We start from the raw sequence: 20,933 nt of genomic DNA on the forward strand, positions 1-20,933 counted from the left end.
GCTTTCTGAGGAGTTTCAGGTGAAAAGTATTTAAATTGGTTTGGGTTTTTTCCCTACTGGAAAAAGTGTAGTTCGGGTCGTCATTAAATTTGAAGAAGCCAGGTGCTTCTTCCCTCATCTGGAGCACATTTTGGAGCTTCTTTAGCAGTCTTGCCCCCACAAGGGATGGAGATTTCTGTGTGTATCTCCACAAATGGAGCTGTTGCATGTGTATATTTATATTGGTCCAGAGATAAATTCAGTCTTCTTCATGCCAGAATTTCTCACTGAATTATTGGCAAAAGAATAGTTCACTGTGGACCAGTTTTATCTTGTTGGGGCTCAGCCTGTCATTAATTCATCATCTTTATTAAACAAAAAATGCTGGGAAGAGCAAAATGAAAGATAAGGCTGTTTGCCTTAAAAGTAGTGTAGTCCCATGGGGGAATAAAGATGATACTGCACTGTCAGCTTAAAACAGTGCAGTCATTAAAAAAATGTTTAAACTCATTTACTCATGATTCATTTTAGGGCAACCTGCTGTTAAATGTGGGCAATTGAGTTGGGATGATTTCATGGGATGCTGTATTTGCTTTCCAATAAATTCAAGCAAGGATAAGCTATTAATTCAAACCCAGAAATAGAAAATGTACAAATTCATATTGAAAGAGTCTTTTTAATGGGAGTTGTTATCAAGCTTTCAGGCATTAGGCAGAGGAGGGAAGCCTGTACAGATATATTGTGTAAGACAATTGTTTTTCATGGTAGATTTTCATGGTCTACCAAGGTGTGCTTAAAGCTTTTTGTTCTGTGCCAGCAAATACAAAGAGAGAGCTGTGAATTTATGCAGAAGGATGAAATTTTGTTTCCATTGCTATGAACGTGATCTCATTGACTTAACAAATTGAGTAGGAAAGGCCTGTTTCTAATAATGGCCTCTCATCTCTTGCTATAAACTTTGTAAGATTAACTTTTTTCTTTTTAAATTACTGGAAAGCAGACTGTCTTGATTGCTAATGAAATGCAATACTGAGCTGCCTTGTTCTTATTCAAGCTTTACCCTCCAGGAGTCAGAACAACTATAACCTGAGACCAGGCTTTAAATTTCATTTAAAACTCTATTGGGAAGAATTATATTGATGTAAAAGAAGACATTTCTGCAAAATTGTAGGCTGTTACCAGTTAAATTAATTGTGAGTGGAGAACAGCAGTTTAAAGAATACATCTCTTTTCTTTAAATGGACTTTAAATATATCTGTAGCTCTACATCAAAACTACCTGTAGTGTGGCACAGTCTAGTGAGGAATAAAATCCCTGCAGAGAGATTTGTGAGAATCTGCAGCAAATGAAGACCATCTGCATTACAATATTCTTATTTTCTCCTGAGAGGTCTCTCCCAGGAAAACCTGCATTTTGTCATGTTGGTTGTCACTGGAGCACACATGGCAGTAGATTCATCTTTATCAAGAAGAAAATGCCACCCCAAAATGGAGTTTCAGTATCTCTGAAGGCAAAGTGGAGTTGTTTGGTTATACTGGGGAAGGAAGAGGGATTTGAGATTTCCACAGTTGCCATCTGTTGGAAGGGGAGCTGTGGCTGAAGGACTCTCAGGCTGCACTGGACAAGTTCCAAAGGAATGTTTGATGTAGAACCTGATCTTTCAGCTGTTTTCTCTTTTCAGTCACTAACCTCACCCAGGTGCCCTTAGATCTCAGGTATCTCCTCTAAGGAGTTATCTGAATTATTCTGTGTTTGGAATTTTGATGTGTTTTTTGTAATGTATTTCATAGGGAACACATAGGGGAAGAGGAGAAAATGAATTCCTTCTTCATTTGCATTTAAATCTTTAGCCTAAAACACTGTCTGAAAAAACTTAACAGCACAGATTCAAAAAATTAATTTACATTTTATTCTTTAAATCTGTAGTTAACAAAAATATTTTTAAAACCCAATTACTGTGCTTGGTGAAGTTTGTACCTTCCACACTTTGCCATAACTTGTAAAACTGGAATATTGGATCCTGGGACATCATTAGAACTTCTGGAAGTCTGTATTCGACCTTGAATTTGGACTGAACTTAAGAATGACTTTATCACTCTTTTCTCTCAGAATCTGGTTTTATCCAGTTAATCTACAGTTTTTTCCCTGGGCTTTCAGCTCTGACAGATGTCCCTAAATACAATTGAGATCTAAGTGGGTATCCAAAACATTTGGTGGAGAGAGCTGAAATATCTGTATCAATCTGGTTTCTGTTTTTTGTTTCTTCTCTTGTAAAATAATTTGTCATCTACTCACAAGTTTTTTTCCAAATACTAAAAAAAAATGCCCAACCTTAAGCAAAGTCAACTTGCTGTAAAGCATTTTAACATCTGCTGTGATTGTAAGACTGTAGGTCATAACATACTTGTTCAACTGCTAAAAAAATTGTGTCCTTATTTTCAAATCTCAACAGTTAGAAGCAGTTTGAATTAAGAAATTCTGTTAATTTTGTGAAGTTTGTCTGTGAATTGCCTTTCTTGTTGGTATAAGGGAGCAAAGAAACAATGGTGCATTGACAAGGAATTTTATGTTTTCTGTGAGATTTTCCATTTTTTCTTGTGCTACAGTTGTGCAAATAAAAAACTGCTGGAGTGGTGTGTTTACATATCCATCTGTTTGGGGATTCACATCTCGAGGGGCCACCACTGTTGACACACTGGGTGATAGGTGGTGGATGTGACTCCTTTGTTGAAAACTCATGTTTGTACATTAATTTGTAGTGTCTTATAGACTGTACAGGAAATCTTTTGTGCTGCTGTGCCAAACCCCGGGGTTTATGCTGACACCAAGTTAATATTTGGAGTGATGTTGCAAATGGGAAGCATTATTTAAATTTTAGGGGAGTATTAACAGGGACAAAGGAGGGCTTGGCTTATTTTCTTTGACTTCTCTGGAGCTTTGATTTAATCCATCCCAGTGACCCAGTGTTAGCAAAGTGCAGGTGAGTGGTTTCCTGTGGAACAGAGCTTCTTCACACTGAATACTGCCAGCACCACAAAGATCAAACAGCTCCAAATGACACAATTTAGTAGCACTGTGTGTGCCATGCAGTGGCTGCTGCTTGGTTCATTTCCTGGGCTTGCCTCACTGTCCTGAGAGCTCAGCCTCACTTCAAGGGCCCTTGCAGTGTAGTTTGTTGAGGATAGAAATCCATATTTAAAAGGAGACAGTGAGAGACACGAAGTAACCCTGCAGTCCCAGCAGGAAGGATTTAACATCCTGCTTGAAGTAAAGAGCCAAGTCACCTGCACTGAGTGCTTAAGGACTAAATATAACAGTAGAGCAGTTTCAGGGAAAAACAGTCATGCTCCATCCATGCTGTAATGCAGATGGTCTAACTGGTGTGCTCCTGCTTTCAGGCCATGAACATACTGGTTCCCTTCATGTTCAAATACGCAGTGGACAGCCTGAACCAAGTGTCTGGCAACGTGCTCAACCTCGGCGATGCCCCCAGCACCACGGCCACCCTGGCAACTGCTGTCCTCGTGGGCTGTGAGTGCCTTCCCAAACTGGGGCTGGGGGTTAGGGGAGGGAGGGACAGCCCAGCTCCTGCCCTTGCACTGCTGGGCATCACAGCTGGTTGTGAATCATGGAATCATGGAGTGGTTTGGGCTGGAAGGGACCTTGAAGGTCATCGCCTGGCAGGGACACTTCCCACTACCCCTGGGTGCTCCAAGCCCCATCCAGCCTGGCCTTGGACACTTCAGGGATCCAGGGGCAGCCCCAGCTGCTCTGGGCACCCTGTGCCAGGGCCTGCCACCCTCACAGGGAACAATCCCTGCCCAGTATCCCATCCATCCCTGCCCCCTGGCAGTGGGAGCCATTCCCTGTGTCCTGTCCCTCCATACCTTTTCTCAAGTCCCTTTCCAGCTCTCCTGGAGCCCCTTCAGGCCTTGGAAGGGGCTCTGGGGTCTCCCTGGAGCCTTCCCCTTTCCAGGTGAGCACCCCAAGCTCTGCCAGAGCCCCCAGAGCAGAGGAGCTCCAGCCCTCAGAGTGTTGTAAGAATTTCATAGTTACTCTGTGTTGATGTCTGTTCCCAATATTCTCTGACTTTGCTTCTGGTATTCCAATTAAAAAATGAAATAATGCTTATAGAAATTATTCTTGATTATAAATCCTACCCTTTCTTATAACCAGCTATAAAAAGAAACTGATTTAAATGTGTGCACAATGGTTTATAAATGAAAAATTGCATAAAGCTTGGGCAATTAAGTATAAATTACCTTTGAACTAAAATTGTTGAAAATATATAAAGAATGAGTCTAGTGTAATTTCATGCATGAAGGGAAGTTGAAAATATAATTATTTTCATTTTGTAAACTTTTTCATTCCTTTTTAGATGGTATCTCAAGAGCTGGGGCAGCGTTATTTAATGAAGCAAGAAATGCAGTATTTGGGAAGGTAGCTCAAAATTCAATCAGGAGGATTGCCAAGAATGTTTTCCTGCACCTTCACAACCTGGACCTGGCCTTCCATCTAAGCAGGCAAACAGGAGCACTGTCAAAAACCATCGACAGAGGCACCAGGGGCATCAGCTTTGTTCTCAGTGCTTTAGTGTTCAACCTGGGCCCCACAATGTTTGAAGTGGCTCTGGTCAGTGGAATTCTGGTAAGTGTGGTGTAGTCATCACTGGAATTGTCTCATTTAGGAATGATGCTCTTACCAAAGTCTACTAAATGTTAATAATAATAATAATTGAATTTACAAGGTGAAAGCAACTACTTTAAAAGAGAGCAACCCATAGTTTTCAAATATCTGTTGCTTTAAGTAAGCTTATTTGAAAAGATTTTCACATTTAAAGCCTCTCTTCAGCCAGTTGCATTTATGTAGACAGTTTTTAATGTTTTTCTTCAGAACTGTTGGAAAAATGAAATCAGAAAAGTAAACTGTGCACACAAGTGACAAATATACCCAGGTGAATAGTGAGGAAACAGAATAAAAATGTTGTGGTTCAGGCTAGAGGAGGGAATGATTATTGGCTCTTTCCTGAATACTGATCTGGACTTGTCCAGAACTTAAAAGTGAAAATTAGCTTTTGAAAAACAGGCTTCTCCTGGCAGGTTTTAAGCTTAATGCCCTGAAATTTGAACTTCTACAAAATAAATCACACGTTCTGTCTTTGAAATCAGGATCTTTGGGTGGTGCAAAAATCTAAATCTTGATTATGTATCTCGGTTTAAATTTAAAACAAGAATCTTGTTCTGTTCATTGGCCTTTTTAGAAGGACTTAATCAAGTTTGAATGGAACAGTGAAATGCCTGTTGGGTTCCATTTTCTAACCAGTGGAAGTTGCAGACCAGGCTGGCTGTCAGCCAACCCTCCTTAGGGGTTTTCTCTCCTGATGTGCCCTGAAGTACAGAAAATGCTTTCTAAGTTGTTTTGTAAGGCCATTTATTTCTTCTTCTACAGTCCAGCTTTCTTTCAAAATCCATCGAAAAAGCACAGAAACAAATACTTATTTGTGAAAACAGCACAAGCATCAGCAGCATTTATGGTTTATAATTTGAAAAATAACTTTGCAGTATTATATACACTTGCTCTTGGTTGTTGCCTCCAATCTTTTTGTCTAAATCCTTCTTGCTGCTTTCCTTTTGAGTTTAAGCCTTTATTGAGCCTTAAGCTGTTCAGAGCAGGGATTGTGTTGGGAGGGACCATCATTTCTTGTCTTAAAATTAGAATAGCTTAGCTGGAGACAACAGTGAAGTTTGAAAATGATGATGATTCTTTATTTTTATTATTTTTATTGGATTTGAAATCTTGCAGTATTACAAATGTGGTGCCGAGTTTGCTTTGGTCACTCTGGGGACGCTGGGAGCCTACGCAGCGTTCACGATAGGAATCACACAGTGGAGGTAAGGCAGGCCCTCCCTCACCTTCCTCAGGGGGCTCTCATGCCTCAGCCTGAGCTTGGGATGATGCCTTGCAGTGGCTGCCTGGAACAGAGGCTGGACAAGATGAAGAGAACAAAGTGGGTGTTCATTAAAGGCCTTCAATAGGTTCAGCTTGGGCAGTGAAAAGCCTCCGAGGACACACCCAGGATGGACAATGGTCACAAGTTTTTCAGACAGTTTTAAGTTTGGTCCATTTACATATCAGGGCTTAATCCTGCAATTACAGCTTCAGGCAATGGAGTCATATTCCACCAGTTTGCTCCCACCAAATCACTTCTGTTGATATTTTTGGGGCCTGAGGCAATAGAGTGTCTTTGAATCTCAGGCCTAGAGGAACTATTTTGTCTGACCAAAATGTGGAGACAGTTAACCAACACTCTATATGGAGTTTAGAGTTATACACTAATGCAGTACAGGGTTTGAAAAATATAAAAGCTAAAGTCCTGAGGCATCAGTGACGGGGTGAAACCTTCCTTTCCCAGGACAAAGTTTCGGATAGAAATGAACAAAGCTGACAACGATGCCGGTAACGCTGCCATTGACTCGCTCCTGAATTATGAGACTGTGAAGGTAAGGCCAGGCTTTACTACCAGGCTCTTTGTCTTGCTTCTGTCAGCCTTAGGGAAGTGAGTCATAAGATTCATCTTTAAAGGGTGCATATTTGGAGCAATAGCATATTTTTAAGCATTATTCATTTGAAGAGGAGTGCGTGGCATTGACAGAGTAGCAGGAAGGTTGTTAGCGGGGGCTGGAAAAATTCTCTTTGTTAATACAGAGTGAGAAGTTTCTTTTGTGGCTGAATCACCTTGACCATCAATTTCTGCAAAGAGTAAACTTAATCTTGAAGAGGAGGTTTAGGATGGATGCTGGGGAAAGGTTCTCCACCCAGAGGATGGTGGGGCACTGAACAGGCTCCCAGGGAACGTGCATGGCCCTGAGGCTGCCTGGGCTCCAGGAGTGTTTGAACAACTCTGTCAGGCACAGGGTGGGATTGTTGGGGTGTCTGTGCAGGAACTGGCCTGCACGATCCTTGTGGGTTCCTTCCAACTCAGGATATTCTGTGATTCCTTCCATCAGTTGTTAGAATGGTTGGAGAGGAGCTCTGTGTGTGTCAGTGCTCTCAGTCTGTTCATACTGGATTTTACAGCCACTGAAACAGTCCAACATGTTTGTCACTGTCACATTTACTGTTTTGTTTCTATTGTAGTATTTCAATAATGAAAAATACGAAGCCCAACGGTATGATGAGTTCCTGAAGACCTATGAAAAAGCCTCCCTGAAGACTACCTCTACTTTAGCTCTGCTCAACTTTGGCCAGAGTGCTATATTTAGCGTGGGTTTAACAGCCATCATGGTGCTCGCCAGCCAGGGCATTGTTGCAGGTAACTCACCAGACTCTAAAATGAGTCTCCTTTACCTCACTTCATCCATAACAGAGGTGTTAGTTTTAATTAACTGAGGGTTGATGTGATAGTTCATTTTGAGAGTTTTTGGTTGAGAGTTGTTTGATTAAGTTTTGTCTATATATTTCTGGTTCTTGGAGTATTATTAATTCCCTTATAGCTCTCTCTCAATGACTCTCTCAATCATACTATGATTTTATCAAAAACATTATAAAAGTTTAGCAGTTAAAGAAAGGTCCCAAGAAAATGTCACTTCAGGAAGTTTTTCTTGAAGGTTTTTGAAAGGCACTTCTATAGATAAAAATATTTCTGTGGACATTGTACAAAGACCCTTTTTTTTGCCCTTCTCCCTTCCCATTTGGGCAAGACTCCATGTGTGTATACCCTGTGCTTTGTCTCCAGTAGTTTTGTTACCAATAATTCACTTTCCTTCCATTAATAAGGGCACTTATTAAAAGAATTGCTTCCATCTGTTCTACACTTGTCTAATTTACTACATAAAGTAAAGCCTGCTTGATTAGGAAGACAGAGTACAAGCTTCAAATACAGAATTGGGATGAAGCTCTGCTAAAGCAAGGTGGTTTTAGAGTGAAAATAATGATGCTTTAAAGACTGTTAACATCCACAAGTGTTTGAAGGGCAGACCTTTATACCATGTGCTCTTTCTTGCATCTGCTTTGCCCTTTTTAAAGATGCCAGGGCAGGGAAGGGTTACACTGAACAGATCAGTCAGTAGGTGCAGTTTATAGCTGTTCTTAGGAAGATTTAGAATAGCTTGAAGCAGGATGGTAGACATATGGCTTTAAATCATCTTTCTGGGCCTGTTTCAGCTGAACTGACCTGCCACTTACCTTTAGCTGCTGTGACATCCTGAGTTTTCCCTTGATCAGCCTGTTTGATACCGAGCTGCCCAGAGGTTCTCAGTGTGTTTTAGCAGCTCTGTGGTACATACACTGTGAAAGCTCTGTCTTGATCATGACAAAATCTATCATTTGGATTTCTCTATAATTGTACTAAAGATTGTCTTTCCTGATTTGTGCTTTCATATATTATTTCTTCCGCTTTTAAATTCCTTAGGCCTCTCTCTGGATCTTACAATCTGATGTATGTGCTGCTTGCCTTATTTGCCAGTGCTATTGCATCTTTTTAAAGTTAAATCCACTCAAACATTGCCATTCATTTCAGGCACCCTGTATAAAATCTGGGAAGGATTCTGGGGTTTTGTTTGTTATTTAAACATCTGGATTTAGAAATGGGATAAAAGAAACCAGGCTTAATGGACTTGATTCTTTCTTTTGGTGCATCCTAAAAGGAAATCCCTTCAAGTCTCCTTATTCTCTCACACCCCTTTTGTCTTAAGGCAGCCTTTCTGTTGGAGATCTGGTAATGGTGAATGGATTGCTGTTCCAGCTTTCTCTGCCCCTGAACTTCCTGGGAACAGTGTACAGAGAGACAAGACAGGCACTGATAGATATGAATACCTTGTTTACACTTCTCAGTGTAGATACCAAAATTAAAGTAAGTAGTAGCTTATTTTCCTAAAGTATCTGGGCATTTAACAGGGCTGTTAGTGGCAATGCCATTATTTCACCGTGTTCTCATCTTCCAGGTTTAATTTCTGTTCATGAAAGATTTGTTGTGTGTGAGGTTGCTGTTCTGCCTCTTCTTTAAGTGCAGTTACTGCAATGACTTGATTTTTTTTTCTTGCAGAGAAGCAGAAATTGCTTCATGGAAGCTGTGTTTGTATTGAGATTTTTTATTTAAGTATTCATGCCTTGTGCTTGAATTTTTATTGGTAATTAATGATGCAGAATATATTGCAAAAGAAGTTATGAGGCAGAGTGTTTACAGCAGGAATTTTTACCTCCTTTGGGGAAAAGGAGGAGCAAGCCAATGTCACTTGTGCACAAATTATGATTATTTTCCACATATCTGAGCTGGAGTGTCTGTTTGCCTTTTTCTGAGGGGGGAAAGGGACTGTTGAGCTTGTTGAAGTGTTGGAGATAATTTCTGGGCAGCTGATAAAGTGGAATTCTTCTTTTCATAGGACAAAGAGCTGGCTCCACCCCTGCAGATCACCCCCCAGACTGCTTCCATTGCCTTTGACAATGTGCACTTTGAATACCTGGAGGGGCAGAAAGTCCTTGCTGGAGTGTCCTTTGAAGTCCCTGCAGGAAAGAAAGTGGCCATTGTAGGAGGTAGTGGGTCAGGGTGGGTAAATGGACTAAATGTGCCAATCAATGCAGAATTTCGTTTCTTAAATATTTCTTAAATCAATGCTGCTTTTGTTTGCTTTTTATTGTTTGTACATCATTCCCAATTGGAGATTGTAAATGGTGAACCAGGATGTAACACTAACTTCAGTTCTTTTCAATTCCAGGAAAAGCACCATTGTGAGGTTATTATTTCGCTTCTATGAACCTCAGAAAGGAAATATTTATGTTGCTGGACAGAACATCCAAGATGTCAGTTTGGAAAGTCTGAGAAAGGCAATAGGAGTTGTGCCTCAGGTATTCCATGTTTCCTTCTCCCCAGACAGTCCATTGGAACAGGAATTCTAGTCTGTTTTACTAGTAATTCTCAGTATCTGGCCCTGTTCAGTGAAGGCCAGTCCTAATGCAGTGGTCTTGCATGGTGACTTTCAAAGGAACTAGACTTTTTTCCCCCAAGAAATATTATGCTTTTATATGCATCATCATATAGATCCAATTTCTAAAATGTGTTTAAGTCTCCCCATGAGAAATTGCCTCCAGCTTTAAGTGATTTAGCTTTATAGTTGATTACCACCCCTAATGAGTTAGCAGAGTGGTGAAACTATGCATGACATACATATTTAGGACACAAAATATATTAATCCCTTTTTTGGGAGAAGAAACGTCCCCAAACACTTTTACCTTCAGGCTGCATAAAGAAAAATACAAGCCGTTCTCTATTGATTCTTTCATGTGCTGGGGACAGTTCTGCAGCTGATGTTCCTAATTTCTTATTTCAAACGTGCTTCCCACCAATGCAGGATGCTGTTCTCTTCCATAACACCATCTACTACAACCTGCTGTACGGCAACCCGGCGGCCACGGCGGAGGAGGTGTACGCGGTGGCCCGGCTGGCAGGGATCCACGACGCCATCCTGAGGATGCCCAATGGCTACAACACCCAGGTCGGGGAGCGAGGCCTCAAGCTCTCAGGTTGGCTCCCAGCTTCTTGGTGTCCTTTGTGCTGCCTCAAAGTTTCATGCTGAGTTTAGTCCTCAGGTTTGCTTTTAGTTTATTTAGATTATAACACGGAATCATTAAGGTGGGAGAAGGTCTCCAAGTCCAGCCTTTGAGTAAATCCCACCATGCCCATTAAACCACATCACCAAGTGCCATGTTCACTCCTTTTTGGCTTCCAGGGATGGTGACTCCACCACTGCCCTGGGCAGCCTCATCCAATCCATGACCCTTCAGTGAGGAAATCTTGCCTCTCATCCAACCTGAACCTCCCCTGGCCCAGCCTGAGGGCATTCCCTCTCCTCCTGTCCCTGTTCCCTGGAAGCAGAGCCTGACCCCCCCGGCTGTCCCCTCCTGTCAGGAGTTGTGCAGAGCTACAAGGTCCCACCTGAGCCTCTTTTCTCCAGGCTGAGCCCCTTTCACATCTCCCTCAGCTGCTCTTTGTAGGACTTATGTTCCACACCCTTTCCCAGCTCCATTTCCTTCTCTGGACACTCTCCAGCCCCTTAATGTCCTTGTAGAAAGGAGCCCAAAATACCTAAAGGCTGAATATTAATATGAAGGTCTGCAAGATGTTCAAAGGAATGTATTTTCAGGGGATAGTGTTAAATGAGATTGTAAGTGAGGCTGGTGGTGCATCTAAGTAAAAATGATTTTTCTCATGATCTCTTTGGGTAGTGGACTGGAATTGGGAACTTTGTGTGTTTTGGGCCCTGCTCATGCTGAGGGATGCACTGGGTGCAGACAGGGGTGCTGCCTGTTCAGAGACAGTTCTGAGGGGGATTTCTTTCTCTGCAGTTGCTGCAGTCAGGAGTCCTGGTGCCTTTGAAAAAGGGGGTCAGGGGGTACAGCCTGTACCCAGAACGTGAGTGCAGGAGAAAGTGTGCATGCTGCAGGAGGGGATTATGCAGAGACCTAAAAGAGAAATAAAGTATGTGAAGCACAGATCTGGGTGAGGGAATAGAAGGTGCTAAATAGGTACTGGCAGAACTGAAGAGAATCGTGCTAACAATGCAAGATTTGTCTTGTGCTGCCTGTCTCCCCACACTCATAATTGCTAGAAAGAGGATTTGACTGACAATAGGTTTGAAATGTCTTGGTGTTGATAGAAGAATAGAATGGTTTCAGTTGGAGGGAATCTTCTAAAAATCATCTAAACCAACTCTCCTGCTGTGAGCAGGGGCATCTTTCACTAGACCAGATTGCTCCATGCCTTAACCTTATGTTGAGGTTTAGATTGGATTTTAGGAAAAATTTCTTCACCCAGGGCAGTTGGTGGACTCCTCATGCCTGGTGGGATTTAACTGCCATGTGGATGTGGCACCAGGGGACACATGGGTCAGTGGTGGCTCTGGTGGCTGGGGGAACAGTTAGACCCCATGGTCTTGTGGGGCTTTTCCAGCCTGCATGATTCTGTGTCCCTTTCTGAGTGTGGAGCACTGTGTGTGGGTATGTTGGAGTTTCCTTCTGACCTCCTGACTCCTGTAATGGAGCTTTCTGAAAATGGGTTCTGCCTTTCCTCCATCCTTCAGTTTGTGCTGCCACTGGGATGGTCATAAGCACCCACCTGGCAGTGCTTCCACAAAGGTGGTGTTGAGAAAGGTAAAGGAATTGTGTTCTTTTACTACTTTCTTTGTATTTAAAGAAGAAAGACTATGTAAAATACTCAGGAGAAAGACAGTGGAATTCTTCTCAGCTCTGAATAAGCATCTGCCACTGAAAGAACAGCTTCAGTTTCTTATTTTCAACAATTAGGTGAATATTGACAAATACCAGTTGTAAACAAGCTTCAGGAATGTGTGCAGCCAAAGTAGAGGAGTCTCAGACCAGTGCTCTCAGAACTGGTGTCATTGTTCAAAGGACTGGAGATATCAGATGGAGGGCTCTGAGTTCCTTCAGTGGCTCTGTAAAAAGCTCCTGCTAATTGGAATCTATAGTTCTCTCAATAGTAGATTGGCTCCCTAAATTCTTGTAAAGATATGTGTTGGATTCATTTCAGTCAGTTTGTGGGGGTTTTTTTGTGTTGGGCGAGGCTTCCTCAAGTCTAAGGAGAACACAAAGTCCTGCTTTGTTCTGTTATTTTGTGGCAGGAATAGGGTGAGTAAAAGCTGCGTGGACTGAAGTGATTCTCTGTAAAATCCAGGGGTTTATGTGCACAATGGAAAAACAAGATTTTAGCTGCAATGACAGATTTGCCAATTTAAGTGGTGATGTAGCATTTCGTGCAGTTCTTACTGTTCTCAAGGATTGATTCATCAAGAGTAAAGAGTGCAAAACAAGTTGTTTGGGTTGTTCCAATTAGAACCCACATCAGTGTTGTCTAATAGATGTGTAACAGGCAGAGCTGCACCAGCCCCAAATCCCTGGCTCTGTGAATGGAACAGTTCCTGTGCTGCTGCCCTGAGCTGAATGGGGAACAGCATTCCCTGCAAATATGGGGGATCTGGTTACTGAAATATGTCTTTCAAACATGGCTGTTGTCAAGCTGTGAGTTTTGAAGATGCTGTACAGGGGAGGGAGGGAGAGCACACTAAAGCAGACTGAGTAAATCATACAGTTCTAATTGCTCCTGAGTTCTGCCAAAGACAGTTGAAAATGTGAACTGCAGCATTACCACCAGCCTTTTAAATGGTTTATGAAAGCATGTTCTCTCCTGATAGGAATGGAACATTAACAAGAATATAATGGTATTAAATGGAATGTTTTGAAGTCTTGCATAAAACAAAGGAGGACAAGTGCACAAATGTGACGTGTTTGCGTCGCGTACCAAATGTTTAGCAGATTTTAAGTTCTCAAATGCACCTGTTTTCCTGTCTGTAAAAGTTGCCCTGAGTTATTCTTGAGTAGATGTTGGCTGTAAGAATTGTTTGGGAAGGAAACTAGTCTGAAACTGGGTTATATCAGAAACCAGCAGGCTGTAGATTGCAGGCTGATGGTGGTTTTCAGTACAATATTAACTGTTCTTGAGTGAAGTTTGCCATTGTGGGCTGGGAAGTTGGATGAACATCAAGGAGACCTGAAAGACACAATGTGTGAGCAAGATGCCTGAAATCCAACACAGCAGGTATGGACAGAGCAGTGGTGAGAGAAAACTGGATTTGTGTGTGCAGAGTTACTGGATGGAGCAGAGCTTAGGCCAGGTGAATGGGCTCCTACTCCCAGGTGTACAGAGTGAGTAACTGTACAGCATTGGTACTCACCTGTGTCAGACTCTTGCCTTGGAGCAGATACAAAAAAGTTCTCTGTCCTTTTCCAAAAGGATGAGCAATCTTGAATCACTAAATTTACCAGGGAGCAGGAACTTGTGTGCTATCTTATGTAACCTGTCAGACATTTGTCAGCAGTGACTCTGATGTCTATTAAAAAAAGGAGAAAAAACCCAACAACCAACCCTCCAAAATCATGTCTGCTGTTGAATTTAGACTATCACAATTGTAACTTAATCTTTTTTTCTTTTTTTTTCCTCTTTCCCCCTCATTCAGGAGGAGAAAAGCAAAGAGTTGCAATTGCTAGAGCAATGTTAAAGGAGCCACTTATTTTTCTCTATGATGAAGCCACATCATCTTTAGATTCAATTACAGAAGAGGTAAATTGGGATAAAAAATTCTAGAATATAAGTGATACAATGATGTTTGATTCTGATGCTTTTCCTTGTTCTTTTCCTCTCAGAATTCTGTTCTTTTTCAAGTGTTTTCTCAGTATTATTAAGAGAGGATGTGTTGAAGCTGTTGTCCTAAAGGGTGGGGCAGATGCTCAGTCCATCTACCTGGAGAGTGAGGGATGTCAGCTGTCTCTGGGATATTTTCTTTCCACTCTGGAAGTCCCATTCACCCTCACACATTCATCCTTTGAAGCTGGTGCAGGTGGCCATGAAAAATCCCTCTAAATAGTTGAGACACAATGCAGGACAAGCCCCTCTTGTTTGTTGTGCAGCAGATGCAGGTGATGTAGGTGTGCCCTGCAGTGCTGGTGTTCATCTGTGCTCATTCCACAGGAAGGGCTGTGACATGCATGAGGTGACACTGTGACAGGGGCTGCATCAGCCTTCATAACAACATCTTTGCTTAAGCACAAAGCTCTCAGCACCAGCAGTAATTTCCTAAACTAATGTCATCAAAAATGAGCTAAGCTACGGCTCTGTTCACTTATGCAGATTGAGTGAATTTATTGACCTGTAATCACTAAATTACTTTCATTTTCCAGATGCAGAGAATCCAGAGGGTGAACTGTACATCCATGCAGCACAGCACTGAAATGTAGCACAGCCAGAAATGTCCACATGCCACTGAGTTCTTGGATTTTTCCTCTCTTGTTTTGCTGTGTCTGTGTCATAAGCAAAGCAGAAAGTTTCAGAGTAGAAATGCACTTTGAAGACAGCACATGAAAATGAGGTTTTTCCATAAGAGTATGCCTGAGAATGGAAATGTTTTCTCACAAAAATTTTCAGAGAAATAAAGTGGTCACTTCACTTCTGGTAGTGAGGGCACAAATTCCCCATCAGTGCTCCTTGCAGAGGGATGTGGTTTGGAAGGTGGCACAGAGCTCACAAAGGAAACACTGGCTAGATAGATAGATAGGCAGAGCAATTCTGGGAATTATCTTTGTTCCACATTAGCATAATACTGAGAGGGATTTTTTCTTTAACAATCATGGGAAAGCATTAATATTACAACCACGAGGAGTTCTTATTTTCAGATGCTTTTACTGCTGTTTGCTGCTTGTGTAGCATGGCTCCGTGGGGAAGTTTTTCCTGAAATGAAGTGACACTTCTCTTCCTTTGTCCCTGGGGATAGCTGTGTTTTTCTGTGAATACAAGCTTTTTTTCAGTTTGAGGCTTTAGCAAAACCACAGATATTCCATGTTTGGGACTCTTCTGTTTCTCCTGTACATACTCATGGCTGTTTGTTATTGGGAAGCTGTAGCAGTACCAGAGCTGATTTTCAAAACTTATTTACAGTCATTTGCATATTTCCAGCAGCATTTTATTTCTCCTCATCTGGCTCAGGAGTGTGTAAGAGTTTTGTCTGTTCCAATCTTGCAGAACATTCTCAAGGCCATGAGGGACATGGTGAAGCACAGGACGTCCATTTTCATTGCCCACAGGTTGTCCACGGTGGTGGATGCAGATGAGATCATCGTGCTGGATCAGGTGAGGGCTCACCTGCTGCTGGGGGGTTTGCACATCATGTCAGGGCTTGGTTTAGGGCCTCTGTGTGTGCAGTTTGAATTGTTACACTCCCACCAAGCTGCTGGAAGTTTTTTCTTTGGAAACGAACCATGTTTGAAAATTGCAGCCCAAGCTTGGCGTGTATGACTGTCTTGTATGTTGTTATTTTTATGCCTTATTTTTGCATGTTTTTAATCTAATTTTTTGCATGCTTCCGTCATCTGAAGTTTCCTAATGTGTTCCCCCAATTTGTGCTTCACTCTCATTGCTCAGTGTCTGTTTTTCACATACCTCCATTTTTCCTCTCAGTGGAAAGAGAGAGGACAGTGTGTTCTGTTTCCATGCAGATAGAACTATTGCAGGGTTGTTCAACCTCGTTATATTAAAAATCTGAGCACCATTCTCTGTTGTATCTGTAGAAAAGTGTGATTGTTCCTTTTCTGTAGGCTTCTTTTTAAGAAAAAAACCAACATGTCTCAACATTTGATTCCCTAATATCAGTGTTCAGCTGTTACCTTCTACCCATCCAAAGTCCATTTTTTCTCTATTATCTGTATCTGGCAAGAGATCTAAAATAAACAAATGTCCTTAAGATAACTTAATAATTGTTCTTTTAACTGATAATGCTGAAAGTACAGTGCTCTAATCTGTTGATAATCGATGTTAAATTTATCTCTGTGTTCATTTTTATCAGTTGCTATTTATAAGCTTGTGCTCATAGGTGTCTTTAGTGACTTAAAATACACATCTAAAAGCAAATAAATTATTCCTACACTACATCCAATGATTTCATGGATAGTTACAACCATATCTTATGAAACAGTGATGTTTGCTACACAAAACTTAGCTTTATATGAATCTCAGGATGAAGTAGTGGAATAAATCACTTGCAGTACTCCATGGAGTTATTTGTTTTTGATCTGCCTTGTTTTTTCAGCTTTTGCTGAAAAACCCTCTCCTAAGGTGTACCCTTCCTACAAGTGCACGTTAAAACATCTCACAAACATTTTGTAACGTGTCACAAGGCAATTGGCAGCTTTTTGTTTTCCATGCAATTTTTCACAGCTTCCTAAGAGCGTGTTTTGTGTTGTAGTGTAACTGTTAAATTAAAAATAAAAGCACAGCCTCGAACTGTGAAGGAGCCAGGGCGCTTCCTTTGCTGAAGGATAGAATTGTGGATGAGGGAGGCAGTGCCTCTGCCATCCCAGCAGGATTGATGAGTTAGCAGCCAGATAAATAAGGCTCAGGAGCAGGAGTGACACAGGGTGACTGTGGCTGGTTTTGCTTAGCAATGGTAATCAGGGAATCACAATTCCAACACCTTTGCTGAGGTAAAATCAGAATCATTCCTGAGCAAGTAAACGTTGGAGTAATGATACAGATCCTGATGCTGTGGAGCTGAGCAGAGAAATTCCATTTTTAGGATTAGTCAAGACTTATTAAAAAAAAAAGCTGTAATTCAAAACCTGGTCTCTACTCCAAATTAGTCACTTAGAGAATTTAAGTAAATTCTGCAGTTCTGTTGATCAAGTGTATGTTTGTTCAGATTCCACTGGCACAGCTGCTAATAGAAGTGCCAAGACCCATATTTTTTTCCAGCTTCTCCATCAGCAGATGTCACAAGGAGGTAGATTTAATTGTAGATCAGAATTTAGAACTGATATCAAATCCATGTGGTTGTCTGTATAATGAGAAGGAAAGGTAGCTGGAGAATGAATTAATGTATCAGTTTAATTTGAAGGCAGTGAATGTGTCTCTCAAAGTAGAAAATTAGTTTGGTTTTTTGAAGAGAGGTGGTATTTCTCTGTAGGGTTGGAGTTCTCATGGGATTCTCCTCTCCAACTCTTCCTTTCCATGCTGATAGTCAATAAATCATCTCTGCTCCTGAGAACAGCCCAGAGAACTGAACTGCTCACACAGTTTTCATGGTGGTGATTGCAGTGACACAAGCTACAGAGCCCCTATAAAAGCACAGTTTACACTAATTGTTTTCAGGATTTGATCTTAGATGTGCTTTGCTTGTCTCATATAAACCCCTTTCTTGTCTGCTTTTCTCTTTTAGCTTCCTCACCTGTGTTTGTTACTGAGCAAAGATAAATCCGTGTTTATTTTGGTACATTCATGTCACCTTTGCAGGAGTAGTTGAACACCTTACTGCTCACATAGAGGCCCACATTTACTTTAGCTAACTCCTGCAGTTTAGATGGGAAGCTTTCCATGCTGGTGGGCTTTAGATTTTGTCCAGATGGACAAAAGGCACCTGCAGTCTGAGAAGAGCTCAGCTCCTTGTTTTCAGCTGGCAGTGCCCACCCAAGTGAGGGCACTGTGCAGTCAGTCCTTCCTTGCTGTTCCAAGCTCTTCCTCATTAATCACTGCTCTAATCCATACTGTGAAAGTGGTCCATTGCTGAAGGTCTGGCAGTGTGGGTTCCTGACTTGTGCCCTTGTTTTGCAGGGTAAAGTCGCAGAGCGTGGCAGGCACGCAGAGCTCCTGGCAAATCCCAGCAATCTCTACTATGAGATGTGGCACACACAGAGCAGCAAAGTGCTCCACAGTCACAACCACCCAAACTGGGAGGAGAGAAGTAGCCACACATCCAAAGAGGAGGAAAGGAAGAAGCTAGAAGAAGAAATTATCAACAGTGTGAAAGGCTGTGGGAACTGTTCATGCTGAATAGGAGCCTGGATCTTGTACAGCAGGTTAAAAATGCACAAGAATACAGTGAAATACAGCTCTTGTTTTTAAGTCAGCATTCAAAAACTTCTGGGTTTTGCAATTTTTTGGATTTTACAGTTTCACAGAGGGACATAATTTCAACCAAAGGAGTTCTATTTTTGCATCTTTAGGAATCTCTAATATTCAGTGGCATCTGCAAGAGCTGAGCTTTTTCAAAAACTTTAAACTTCCCAACCAAGGGTGTAATTTATGGCAATTTTTAGGCATTGATAAATTCTCCTGGTAGTCGCCTGATGTGGATTATTAAATTGTAAACAGATTTGTCCTTGATTTACATTATTTCTCATCATTGATGGTTGATAAATGCGTCATGTTTTAATTGTAATTGGGCTAATTTGAACTCATTTGCTAGTGAGGAAGATGCCTTTTAAATTCTTCAGTGGTGTTCTGGTTTAAAGTCTTCCTTGTAAAGAGTAAGAACAGCCTCAACAAAATATTAGACTTGTAGTAGCAAACTAAATATTGGAATTACCCCTCTCACCTTTCAGAAGCACCTTTCATACTGCACTATCAGGAAATGGATTGGTATTATTCTGGGAATAGAATAAGGAAAACTAACAGCATTTTTAAGTGAAAAATTAACAAATCCGAGTTCAGGATTCTGTATTCTCAGCATCTGCTGTAGCAGTCAAAGCAGAACGAAGTCACTCTTTCTAGTTCAGTCATGGTCTTAGGGAGCAATTAAGATTCAATAAAGACTTCCATAAATTTCTATTATCTCATTAATGTATGAGAAAATGACCTGGATAATGCTGAAAGCATTGCTATAATAATCTCATTTCAACAGCCAAAACTTCTCCAGTGGGAGGAAACCTCAGTCTCTGGGATCTGCAGGACACTGTGGGTGTGTCAGGTTTGGGTGGGGGCTGCAGGGGTCATGTTTGGGAGAAGGTGCCAGAAGCTTCCCCCGTGTCCAGCAGAGCCCAGGCTCACACATCACCAACAGGGCAATGCACTGCTGGGATCATGGATTTGGGAAGGGAGGAAAAGCCTTGTGAGTGTAAGAGCACCTGCAGCCAGAGAGAGGAGTGGGAAATGGGAGGGGAGCAGTCCTGCAGCCATGAGGGCACAGAAGAAGAAGGGGCAGGAGGAGCTCCAGGCACTGGAGCTGAGATTCCCTGCAGCCCATGGGGGTCCACGATGGAGCAGAGATCTACCTTCAGCTTGGGAAGGAGCCCTGGATGGAGCATGGATCCACCTTCAGCTTGGGAAGGAGCCCTGCATGGGGCAGGGATCCACCTTCAGCTTGGGAAGGAGCCCTGGATGGAGCAGGGATGCACCTGCAGCCTGGGAAGGAGCCCTGCATGGAGCAGGGATCCACCTGCAGCCTGGGAAGGAGCCCTGCATGGGGCAGGGATGCACCTGCAGCCTGGGAAGGAGCCCTGCATGGAGCAGGGATGCACCTGCAGCCTGGGAAGGAGCCCTGCATGAGGCAGGGATGCACCTGCAGCCTGGGAAGGAGCTCTGCATGAGGCAGGGGATGTTCCCAGAGGAGGCTCGGGCTCTGCGGGAGGCCCACACTGGATCAGGCTCCTGGAAGAAGCCATGGAGAGAGGAGCCTGTGGTGGAGCAGGTTGCTGTGATCCCATGGCTGCAGCAGCCTTTTCCTGAAGGACTGCACCCTGTGGCAAGAGGACACATGGGAAAAACACGTGGAGGAGAAGAGAATGAGGAGGAAGGAGCAGCAGGGACAGCATGATGACCACAGGCTCCATTCCCCACCCCCTGCTCTGCTTGGAAGGAGGGGGGAATTCTGAAGTGAAGTTGAGCCTGGGAAGAAGGCAGGAATGGAAGCAAGGTGTTTTAAGATTTTCTTTCATTTTCTCATTACCCAACTCACAGTTCTAATTTGCAGTAAATGAAGTTAATTTCCCCAAGTGGAGTCTGGTTTGCCCTTGACAGGAATTGCTGAGTGGTCTCTCCCTGTCCCTGCCTTTCCAGGAGCCTTTTGTTGTGTTCTCTCCCTGCCCTGCTGGGTGGGTACCCAGCATCCAGCCAGGGTCATCCCACCACAGCTGGGTTGTATTTTCAGGCCTTGTCTCTCCAGGGAAGTTCACCATCTCTTTAGCATGAGCACTCCTGAGGTAATTCTTCATGTTGAATTTAACAATTTAAATCTTTCTCTTGGATGCTGAAAAAGAACTTTGTTATTTCTGAGGAATTAAACTGGTATAATTACACTGATATAATTACATTTGTAAATCAGATGCAAGATTTCTCAGTGTGGGCACTAGGGAAGGGCTGAATTTGGTGCTTCTGGAAATTTAATTGCAAATAGCGTTTATTTTTTTGGTATACCCCTCCCCTACAACTAAAAATAGGAACATAACTTAAAAGGAGTGAAACCTTTTCTAGTTACTTGTTTTCTCTCTCTTAAAAGGATGAATGAAAAACGAACCTGGCATCATTCTCCAGTTAAAAATTATTCTAAAAGCACTTTAATTTTCATCCTTGGAGTGCAGAAGCAAAGTGAATTCCAGTTAATGTAGTGGCAGTGCAGAATTCCAGC

General features: G+C 42.2%; 1 protein-coding gene across 1 annotated transcript in view; it reads left to right on the plus strand.

Annotated features, from left to right (window-relative positions):
- ABCB7 (ATP binding cassette subfamily B member 7) overlaps window positions 1-19,136 on the plus strand; it is a 35,469-nt gene extending 16,333 nt beyond the window's left edge. The window contains exons 5-16 of the mRNA XM_039731091.1: window positions 3,378-3,510; window positions 4,358-4,626; window positions 5,782-5,870; window positions 6,392-6,479; window positions 7,117-7,291; window positions 8,673-8,830; window positions 9,360-9,523; window positions 9,693-9,822; window positions 10,326-10,497; window positions 14,004-14,107; window positions 15,563-15,670; window positions 18,143-19,136. Of these exons, the coding sequence (XP_039587025.1) occupies window positions 3,378-3,510; window positions 4,358-4,626; window positions 5,782-5,870; window positions 6,392-6,479; window positions 7,117-7,291; window positions 8,673-8,830; window positions 9,360-9,523; window positions 9,693-9,822; window positions 10,326-10,497; window positions 14,004-14,107; window positions 15,563-15,670; window positions 18,143-18,361 (1,809 nt within the window). The 3' untranslated portion in view covers window positions 18,362-19,136. The remainder of the gene's footprint in view (window positions 1-3,377; window positions 3,511-4,357; window positions 4,627-5,781; window positions 5,871-6,391; window positions 6,480-7,116; window positions 7,292-8,672; window positions 8,831-9,359; window positions 9,524-9,692; window positions 9,823-10,325; window positions 10,498-14,003; window positions 14,108-15,562; window positions 15,671-18,142) is intronic.
- Window positions 19,137-20,933: the final 1,797 nt, after the last annotated feature.

Source organism: Passer montanus, unplaced genomic scaffold (genome assembly GCF_014805655.1).
Source record: "Passer montanus isolate IOZ18808 unplaced genomic scaffold, ASM1480565v1 scaffold76, whole genome shotgun sequence".
NCBI classification, from domain to species: Eukaryota; Metazoa; Chordata; class Aves; order Passeriformes; family Passeridae; genus Passer; species Passer montanus.